The 10900-nt window shown below is 40.7% G+C and overlaps 1 protein-coding gene across 1 annotated transcript; it reads left to right on the plus strand.

Annotated features, from left to right (window-relative positions):
• Positions 1–4909: 4909 nt before the first annotated feature.
• Positions 4910–10282, plus strand: LOC146513541 (olfactomedin-like). The gene is made up of 5 exons (XM_085167820.1): positions 4910–5112; positions 5224–5382; positions 7673–7885; positions 8054–8186; positions 9252–10282. Exons 1-5 carry the CDS (start codon positions 5077–5079, stop codon positions 10097–10099), a joined length of 1389 nt encoding a protein of 462 aa, XP_085023946.1. The 5' UTR covers positions 4910–5076; the 3' UTR covers positions 10100–10282.
• The last annotated feature ends 618 nt before the right edge of the window (positions 10283–10900 follow it).

The raw sequence follows: 10900 nt of genomic DNA on the forward strand, positions 1-10900 counted from the left end.
CTGCAAAATCTCCAGTGTTAAATTGACACTAGAAAGTGTCTATATGTGTCCGCTCTTTTGAGTGTTAAATTAACACTTTTGACAGTGTTTCCAACAGTAAGCTAGTCACTGAGCAGTGCTGATTTTCTATCACTGGAAAATAACTAAAAATGCTAGTAATGTTTCAGTGTTAGACAAACAACACTGCTAATGTTAGTCATTGTTCATCTTTAACACTGACTAGGTTACTGGTAGAAATATAACACTGTCAAAAGTATTAATAAAACAGTGTCAAAATTGTTAATTTAACACTGGAGATTTTGCAGTGATGAGTTCATAGTTTTTGTATATTTGTCACATTCACATATTTCTATGAATTGCTTTGCAAGTTTGATACCAGCTCTGATGTGACTCCAAAGCCTTCCAAAAAGTTAAGCTTATGTTTCATGAGTCCACAAAATATTTTCCCAAATGCTTCGAGGATCATCAAGATGTTTTTTTACAGCAAATCTGTGATAGTCGTCTTGTTACATACTAACAACCACTTGGTCACAAGCAAACCACTTAGGGTTAGGGTCAGTGTTGGGACTAACGCGTTATTAAGTAACGCGTTACAGTAACTACGTTATTATTGTGGTAACGAGCGCGGTAACTAGTTATTATGATTTAGATAGGGTCGTTATTCATTACTTCTTGCGGTGGCTATCGCGGAGCTTCCACAGATTCAGTAACATTAGCAAGTGGTGGAGGCCAGCAGGTGGAGGAGGAGCCGAGACCCGAGGCGGCCGCCGGTCCGAGTGTCAGGTGAGCTGAACTTCAGGTAAGAAGTTATGACCTGCAGTCTATCTGGGTCAGATATAAACCAAGTTTAGGTGGAGTTTATTTTTGTTATGCTGACTTTTTCGTACTGCGTGCTAGCTAGCATGACGGAGTTTCTATACAGCTGGGTGGGTGCTATGATGTTACTGATGTTGAACTTTATTTTGTTCATAAGATTAATTATTAGAGTTGCCAACCGTCCTGTAAAAAACGGAATCGTCTCGTATTCAGGGAAAATATTATACGTTTCATATTGAGCTGAAAAGGAACAGTTTGTCCCGGACTTCAGCTACAATGAAAAAGACACAAAGCTGGAGTTATTCTGTGTCTTTGCTGCACAGCTGCCTCTTCTTCTCTCATTATCTCCCCTCCCTCTCCTGTCTCTACTTCAATCATGAAACTGATCAATGATCAGCTGATCGTCTCTCTTGTTTGTTTATCGCCCACTTTGCGCCAGAAAGAGGAAATCAGTGGATGTCGCGCTAAACATCAGCAGCACGTTTAAGCTTGATCAGCTGTTGTTAGAATTCATTTAATATTAATTTCTAGTATCAGCTGATGTTTGCTGGAGCCACAGCTGTAAAGCTGCTGGTCATGATGTCAGTTTGGATATGTGGTGAGAGGGAAACATGAAGATGAAACCAGGAGATGTCCTTACTGAATCATCAGAGCTGAACAGGTGATGGAGAAACAGGTTTACCTTTTAGGTGACGTGAATGAGTTGAAGGGAAGTTATGAACTGTTTCTGAGAGACAAATAACACCAGGATCCTTTTTTATGTAGCTGACAGCTGGTAACTGTGCAGGGGCGGGTCTAGCAAAGTGTTGCCAGGGGGCCAAGTAGGGCATTAACAGGGAGAGGGGGGCACAAAGAAATACTTTTCTTTCTTATTCTCATTTAAAATGTCTAGCTTTTAAAAAATAATTATCTGAATCTTACAACAAATGATTGATAGATTGATACATATATACCATCAAAACAGTGTACATCACTGTCACAACAGCGTTTGTTTTCATTCAAAGGCTTTATGATTTTTCCTATAATGGTGGGCCGGTCTCTAGTCAAAACGCCCGGGCTGATTTTTTGTCCCAGTCCAGCCCTGTATGCAGCTCATCTGCAGTCTGCTGTTACCTAAATCTTCCTATTCAGAAGGCAGAATTTCTGAGTTCTGAGTACAATCAAAGCACCACGACTGCAGTTTTTGTGTTGGATGTAAAAAGCGCACATGGCGCTGTGACGTAGGCTAGAATCATGGCAGCAGTCAATGACGGTCCAGGCGTGGGATTTCTCTCGTGGAAATATGCACATTATCTTTTCCTTTCTATTGGTAGGTGGCACAGTGCACTTGTAGCAAGTAAGCAAGCTAGAAGACTGGCAAAGTTATGGAAGCAACACATTAACAAGAGAATTCTGATTAAAACCAAAGTTACTTTCCCTAGTAACTAGTTACTTTGAAAGTAACGAGTAACTTGAAGTAACTGAGTTACTTTTGATAGAAGTAACTAGTAATGTAACTATATTACTAATTTAAAGTAACTTACCCAACACTGGTTAGGGTTAGGTTGCATTTTAGCCACATGCCAAACAAGCATGTGGTTAAAATAGGTTGCAGTCCTGTTAAAAGATTTCCCTTTCAGTGGTGCGAGATGGTTAACAATTCCCTATAAAGAGGTAAATGTGAACCTAACCCTAAACAGGTCACTGTTGACTGGACCGATGTTAACAGCACTGCATACTTTAAATATCTTCATGGTTTCACCAAAGTGTGGGGCGCGGAGCCATTGCAGGGAGGGTGCGGTATGTAAAGGGAAAAAACCCAAAAAACAACGCTTGGACACTGGCAGCACGGGGCGCCTCCACAAACACAAAGCAGGAGATGAAGCATCGCTGAATATGTTTCCAAACCAACTTCATTCTAAGCCAAAGACTAGAAAATATGGTGAAGCAAATCTTCCCTTTGGTTTCACCTGCACAAGTGCCGAGGTAGGTCTCCCTGCAGAATTGGTTTTCCCTTCGTCTGGAGCAGCGCTTGGCTGTTCCAATCACGGACAAACAGGATTCCACATTCTTGATTTTTAGTTCACAAACACTTCTCATAATGACTAACTACTCCTGACATGTTGGAGATGTTAGCTCTTTATACAGTAAAGTTACAGGGGGATACAAATAATATCAGGCTGATCCTGCCACGATTTGTTCCCCCTGTCCAAATCACAGACAAACAGTATCCCACAATTGTATATGTTTTGAACCCATTTTGAACAGAGAGGCATTTTTTGAAAAATGTATTGATAGCAATGCTGAATATTATTACACAGGAAAACAACAACATACCTGTGGTGGCTGTAGCTCGGGTGGTAGAGCAGGTCATCTACTGATTGGAAGGTTGGTGGTTCGATTCCTGGCTTCCTCTAGTCTGCATGCCAAATATCCTTGGGCAAGATACTAAGATGCATCCATCGGAGTATTAGCTATAAAGCACTTAGAAAAATGTGCTGGTGTGAATGGGTGAATGCACAAGTTGTGTAAAGCGCTTTGAGTGCTCAGATGAGTACAAAAGCGCTATATAAGAACCAGTCCATTTACCTTTGACGTTGCGTGACAAACCCCTGTTGCTAACACAACATTGCAGAGCCATGGATTTTTCACCATGAAGGCCACATTCACAGTCTTCTTCAGACAGCTATGACTGCTGATTGCACATAGAGAAACAGTCATAGGGGCTCCAGTGACATGATATGGGTGCTTTAAATTATAATTTCTCAGACTGATAAACTCTTGCAAAGGAAACTTGTCACGGCCGCCGTGTTAGACGTGTGGAGAGATGCGAGAAGGACCCAAGTGCAGGCACCGACTTTACTGAGAGTGAGCTTTATTTACAGTGGCCAAGCGAAATACAAACGGCAGCTGGCAGCGACTAGACTAACACAAAAACCTAAACTGAAAGCAGCTACAAAAAGCCTCGAACTAGAAACCTAGAAATGAAACATAAAAACCTGAAACGTGCAGACCAACGATGAGAGACATCTGGAAATCTTTGCTCTCACATCTGCATTCATGGATGTATGGACTTTTCCTACTACTTTGTCCATTACCACAACTTCCCCACTCCAATCAGTGTCTGTTCCCCATTCTTTAAAATCTACTGCTCTTCTGTTATTCTGGCTTTCAGGTGGTAATTGTTGCTACCTGGTTTCCATCTTCACGTCATCCTGGACGTTAGAGAATGTACCATTTGCTCCAGGACCATCACCATCAGCTCTGCTCTGGTCTTTGCTTTGAACTGACCTTAACTGCTTTGTCCAGCCATCCAGTTTCACTCAAAAGTGTTCATTGTTAAATACAAATAGATGCTTAACTTCTCTAACTGTGGTACCCTTACACTTAGTGTTACAGTTAGTTTCCCATGCTTACAGTATTTGGAGTATTTTGCACATCTTTAACTGGAAATTTAATCCTGGATAGAGTCGACAGTTGGGTCCCAGATGAGATGAGATGAATTTATGATGTTCATGTCTTAAAGTAATGATGGATTTTCTTTTAGTTTGGTCGAAGAGCTCTTGCTATAATATAGATCACAGTTTGCTACATATCAACACTAATTTAACACGATACACTAAGAAAACAAGAAATTCTACCTCTTAGCTTTGACAAGCTCACCTGCCACGCTGTCACTCCTGACGTCATCATTACTGATGACCGAACTCTATGTAGTCAGAAGACATGAATTTTGTTCTTTATCAAAATTGTTCTCCCAAATCTTGACAATTTTTATTTTATTTTTCCTACATGCAACAAAAAATATTTGCATTTTCACTCTGTCGCTGCTGGAAAACATATGCTTAGGGTTAGGGGTCACCACCAATCATCAAGTAGACCTCAGAAGGTTCAAATAACAACCTAATCTAAAGTATAAAACATGTTTGGGTTTGTTTGCCCAGGTGTCGAGTTTTTTCTGGCATTATTGAGAACTGCGTGAGAAGTTTCATGAATGAGTTTGTAAACAGAGGTATAAGCAGAGGATATTGCAAAACAAAAAAAAAGATATTGCATAAAAGAAGTGAGGAAGTGGAAAACTCCTGAGTTGACCATAGCTGTTGTGAAATTCTAGAGTTTGGCCTCTTTAGAGTTTCACATCTGTGCAGATGTTTTGAAGGCTCTGAAGTAGTGACGAAAACCAAACTTGGTAGGTGTGTCCATTCAGATCTGGCGTTTTAGCGAAAAGAGAAGCAGAAAGTTGCTGGTATCAGTCCTGGCTTCATTCCTCCAACTGTAAACATGGTGCTGCTGATTCTGCTGCTGTTCACAGTCACAGTGAGTTGTACCTGACATCCTACACTTGAAAACAGAACATAAAGTTGGAACGTGTACTACTTTATGAATATCTATTGTATATTACATCAGTGTTACTGTGTGTGACTGCAGAGTGACGGCCAGGCTCAGCGGGTGCACGGCCTGAAGAAGGACGACTCGTGTGTGTGTGAGGTAAACTCCACCGTGTGGTCTTTCCCTGTTGTGAAGTATGAGACTGTGTTACAGCAGGTTCATACCTGTGAAGGATCTCTGAACAGCCTGGCGGAACAGGTAGGAATTCGTTTATTTTAGTGTCATCATTACTACTTGCATTTCAGATTTTTGTTGTCGGTACATTTCATGAATGTCAGACTGGAAATGTCAATCTATTCCACCCTGACTAACAAAAATATAAATAAAATGACCCCATTCTGTTCAATGTCAAGAGTTTCCATATACATCAATGATGCATTCTTTATAATATATATTTTGTCTTTATTCTTTCCTCTATTATTTATTAAAATAATAAAGTGTAATAAAAATATGACACTGGAAGGCAGGACAGAGGAGGAGGTAAATGCATCAAAGTGTGGAAAGAGAGTGTGAAGGAGCAGGGGAGTATTTCTGGATAGCATAGAATGTCTAAGTATATATATACATGTATGTGTGTGTAGAGGTGTCATTTTGCGGTATCTGTGGTGCATGGAGGATTGATTGACAAGGAATTGCAGGGAGTTAAGGGAATAATGTACATAAAAGTTGGAAGTGAGTAGCGTGATACCTTCTACAGGCTTTGGAAGAAACCTGAGTGTTAGCGTTTTGGCCACAGGTATGTTAACTTTTTGGAACCACAAGTGACTCTGTTTGGATGACAGTTGTGAATGTTAATAGCTTATGCTAGTAAGCTGTATTAGCAAGAACATGTATGAGTGTACTGCTGAGACTCATGTCTCGAAAAAAAAAAGTACAACCTCTGTCATAATAAAAAAGAAATAAATATCTGGTCCTCAACCAATTATTTTAAGACAGAAATCAAAAGAACTGCAACATGTCACATTACATCATTTTATTATTTATTTAACAAAAACAAAGTCAAAACGCAAAAACTAAGCACATGCCATGACTTTATCAGCCTCATTGCGGAGGTATTTTGTCCCACTCTGTTTACAACGTTACTTCAGTTCAGACATTTATTTCTGCACAGATCTCTTGAGGTCCCACCACAACGTTTCAATCAGGCTGAAGACAGGACTTTGGTGGATTACAAGACATTGATTCTTTTCTCTTTCAGCAACTCGAAGCAGCAAACCAGGCACAGTTTGCTGCTGTGCTTGGGATCATTGTATGCCCCAGTTTGGGCCAAGCTTTAGCTGCTGGACAAATGTCCTCACATCTGACTCCAGACTACTCTGCTATACAGAGGAGTTCATGGTTGACACCGCAATGCTGTGTTTGTTTTTCTCTAACTGTGGTGCTCTGGACTGTCAAATGGAAAATGTTCCAGAAATCTTGTAGATTATTTGGATTTAACTTTGTAAATCTAAGCCACGCTGCCATGTTATTTTTAGAGAGAAGAGGCTTTCTCCTGGCATCCCTTTCAAACAAGTCGTGCTAGTTCAGTCTTTTTCTAATGGTCAGCCTCAAGTGGTCATTAGAGGAACTGCAGTTAGGCACTTAAGCATTGGCCTCAGTTTTAACCCTGAAATTTGCTGCATGAAGTAACTATTACTGTGAAAATGGTTTTTATCATTGTTGTGCTTCACAGTTTATTTTCTGTTGTTCAATATGCAATTTTTTTTTTACCCTAGCTAATTTAGCTAATTTACGGAGCCCCGCATGGGACATGGGAGAAAAAAAAATTAGACCGGACTTTTGCGAGATCTCGCAAAACTTTTGCGAGATCTCGCAAAAGTTGAATTCCAACAATGGTGGCAGCTACTTAGTTGTAATATTACTCTTTCTGGGTCACAAAATACACTTTTAAGATATTTTGAGGCGTGAATGTAGTTGTGTAAACGTCAGATACCTGCTCGACATCAAATATTTGCAAAAGTGCTCCGACGTTTTCGGAGATCTGACACCCACTAGCTCGAAGCTAACAGGAGGTCGAGACCTACTACAGCCGGGAGGAACACCGCTTTCCCGGCACATCGTGCCTTGACCTCCCGGTCGGCTTCGAGGTGGGGGCCTCCGAAGAATGCGGCTAAAACTTTTGCGAGATCTCGCAAAAGTTTTTGCGAGATCTCGGAAAAGTCTGTCTTAATTTTTTTTTCTCCCATGTCCCCTGCGGGGCTCCGTACTAATTAAATATAATTTATTCAGGAAGATATTTTTCACATGTTCAGAACAGATAAAACACAAACAGCACTTCTTAAACACTTTTCAAGGTACACATCTGTAATCTGAATAAACAAGTGAACCAAAGCTTCCAGGCAGGTTGTGAAAACAAATTGTATTTTTATTTCACTAGTTATAAGATCGCACAAAATTGCTTGAGTTAAGCCTCTCACACGGTCTTTCTGGTCATTCAGTTATCAAGATGTGGCACAGAAGTTTTTTTATGCTTCTTTGTTCCTTGCAGCTGAAGATATCCAGCCAGCGTCTCCCTCAGATCCAGGCTCAGGTTACCTCCTTGACAGCCAGGCTGGGGCCTTACAAGTACCTGCACAACCAGGGCCTGTACTCTGCTCTGTCTCTGCGCCTTCTGGGCCAGCAGCTCAGCCAGCTAGAGACAGATGTTGGTGTTGTCCACAGCCAGCTGAACAATGCACAGACAAAGAAGCTCTCCAAAGAGGTATTGTGAAACTGCAAGTGGAAACACAACGCATTAAAAAAAAACAACAACAAATGTGTAATACAAGAAATATGCTACAATATATCAGTCACAAGCTAGTAAGTAAGTCTGTTTAAAAATGAAATGTAATGGGTGTTCCCATGAATTAACCTTCTGACCGTGTGGCAGGTGGTTAAACTGCGGACACATGTGGACAGGTTAGAAACAGCTGACTTAGTTAACATGAAGGCTGTAAAGGAGAAACTGCGCTACCTAAAGAATAATGTGGAGTCCTGCAAATCAATCCCCAAAGACTTCAGAGGTATGTATGTGCGTACGCCAACTGTAAGCATACTGTGGTTAGCTATTGTCTCTAATAAAGGACAGAAAAAAATTACTTGTGTGAATGTGTGTGAATGGTTGAATGAGGTTTGTAGTAAGAAAGCACTGTGACTGCTCAAATACAGCAGTATATATAAATATCAGAAAAACCTGGATTCTATCTGAAGGCCACCAGATCGTGAAGGCTGTGGCTCCAAAAAGTGTTCTACTTTATTTAACTTATTTAACCTCTGTTAACACTTTACTGTTTATGGGCTCAGTCACCAATTTTGAATCATATTGAATACAAACTTAACTCTGTTTTGTATATTGTTTTTAAACGTTGAATGAAACCACACACTCATCACCAGCTTGTCAACCACAGAGTTCCTACAAGTCATTTTGCAACCAGGAGACACCCCCTGCTGGTCATTAAAGAGAATGCAGGTTTAAAACTTGCACACTGGATTTACCACGCCGACTCAGAAGCTATGGCCATGTTTTAGATATTTGGCTGTTAGTTTAACTGGTTAGTATTAGCTAGTGTTATCTCAGAAACAGAAAGGAGCAAGAGCAGACAACAAATCAGACATAAACTGAGGAATAAATCCTCATGTTTTAAACTGCTTTACTCAAAGAGTCTGTTTTACTGTAATCTCTCAGTGTGTGTGGCACTGAAACTGCTGCAGCCTAGAAAACTTAAAAACCATTAGTGTTATTAGACTTTCATTCAATCAGTTAAGAAAAAATAATTCTTCATGTGTGTGTTTGACATGATATTAAAAGTCTGACAGTTTTTCCAGTGTTTTTACTGCAAATATATTGCAATGCTTGTGTAGAGGGAGAAGAAAAAAGTTTCCAAAGCATGTACCCAGCCTTTTGATAACAATCTGACACTGTGTGGAAATAAAAAATCCTAATAGAGTGATTCACCTCTTTGTCTGTTTTACACATACTAAAATTGTATTGACATCCAGTAAATAATTCAGTCTATATAGAGGATGTTTCTTTTTTTTAAATTTCTGATGTCATCACTAGGCATTCCTTCTGATTTCTCTGTTTCCAGGCCAGGACAGATACTGCCTTAAGGGCCTGATCACCAACATCAGTGACCCTGTAACAACCAAGCTCAGTCCTTATGGTAAGAGCTACATCTCTGGTTCATGGGGCAAACAAGCCCAGATGGAGAACGAGGACCAGAAATACAGCTACTGGGTTCAGCCTCTGGCAAATAGCCACATCTGGGGCAACACTCTACGTGTTTACCAAAATTATGAAGATTTCATGGCGTCAACAAACCACAAAGACTTTACATTCGCTCCATCGTACACCCATCCCAACGCCATTGAGGGTCCCAGTGCTGTGCTGTACGGTAAGGCTCTGTATTATAACTGCTACCGCTCTGCAGACGTGTGCCGGTACGACCTGGAGACCAACGAGGTCAAACGGGTGACTCTTCCAGGCACCGGTGTGGGTTTCAACAACAAGTTCCCCTATTGTTACTACGATTGCCGGCTCAATAGTGATGTTGATGTAGAGGCAGATGAAACAGGACTGTGGGCTCTCTATGCCACTCTAGGTAACCATGGAAACCTTGTGATCAGCCGATTAGTTTGGGATGGTGAGACCAAGACTCTCAACGTGACACAGACGTGGGAAACGAGGCTGTTCAAGAAGGCAGTGAGCAACGCCTTCATGGTGTGCGGTGTGATGTACGCGACTCGTTACGTTAATGACTACCGGGAGGAGGTGTTCTACGCCTTCGACACAGCCACAGGCAAAGAAGACAACTCACTAGCAATACGACTGGAGAAGGTAGCTAAAGCAGTGGCTAGTCTGAGCTACAATCCCACCAACAAGCAGATCTACATGTACAACGATGGATACTTGCTGGCCTACCAGGCTCACTTCTGATCTTCTGATCAAAAAGTTAATGAAATATGATACAGCAACAAAAAAGCAATGATTTATGATGCAAATGCTAAAGTTATATCATATAGACTATTAAGATTGTTCTTCTAACATAATGTAGTTTAGTAACACTGAATGGAAACATCAGCTGAGATCATAATAAAGTCTTTGGTAACAATAAACTTAGATTGATCTTTTGCTGGCCTTATTTCACACAAAAAAAATTTTTGTTGTTATTTGTGACACACAATCACATATATATTGATTTTACTTGACAGCTTGCATCATTTGCAGAATGAGTTTTGCTTTCTTCCTTGTTCATTAACAACAAACTTCAAAAAAAGCTTGGTTCCAGCAACAACTTATAGGGTGATAAACAGATCAAAGTCTTGTTCGTCTGCCTGCATAATGCTTTGTTCCTTCTCTGTTATTATTCTCTGTGTCTGTGTTCCTCAAGCTTCAGTCCTCGAACAGATTCCTGGGATTTTGAGGTTTCTGCACATTATCTTAGTTGTTCCTAGGACTGCACTCTGGACAGAGACCTGCAGTGCTGTGCCTACAACCTGCTAGAGCCACTCTACTAGTTTAAGAGTTACTCATAATGTTCCTACTACCAATGGGACCATTTTGGACCTTTCACATCTGTTCCTGTTGTTCCTTCAGCCTCTCGTAATTCTCATTTTTCCCATGCTCCTTTTTTTCCTCATGTTGCTGTCCTGTGGGATTGCTATATACACCTCAACTGTTGTTTTCTGCTTCTTTTCAACTACCACTATGTATGGTTGGAGATGGCAAACAGGCAGA

The sequence above is a fragment of the Neolamprologus multifasciatus genome, chromosome 7 (assembly GCF_963576455.1).
Source record: "Neolamprologus multifasciatus chromosome 7, fNeoMul1.2, whole genome shotgun sequence".
In the NCBI taxonomy this organism is placed as follows: Eukaryota; Metazoa; Chordata; class Actinopteri; order Cichliformes; family Cichlidae; genus Neolamprologus; species Neolamprologus multifasciatus.

Bases quoted from the DNA above. Each gene is read 5' to 3' on its own strand.
- LOC146513541 (XM_085167820.1), top strand. From the start codon at position 5,077: ATGGTGCTGCTGATTCTGCTGCTGTTCACAGTCACA. The intron at 5,383-7,672 runs GTAGGAATTCGT...TGTTCCTTGCAG, and splicing joins TGAACAGCCTGGCGGAACAG to CTGAAGATATCCAGCCAGCG. The intron at 8,187-9,251 runs GTATGTATGTGC...CTCTGTTTCCAG, and splicing joins AATCCCCAAAGACTTCAGAG to GCCAGGACAGATACTGCCTT.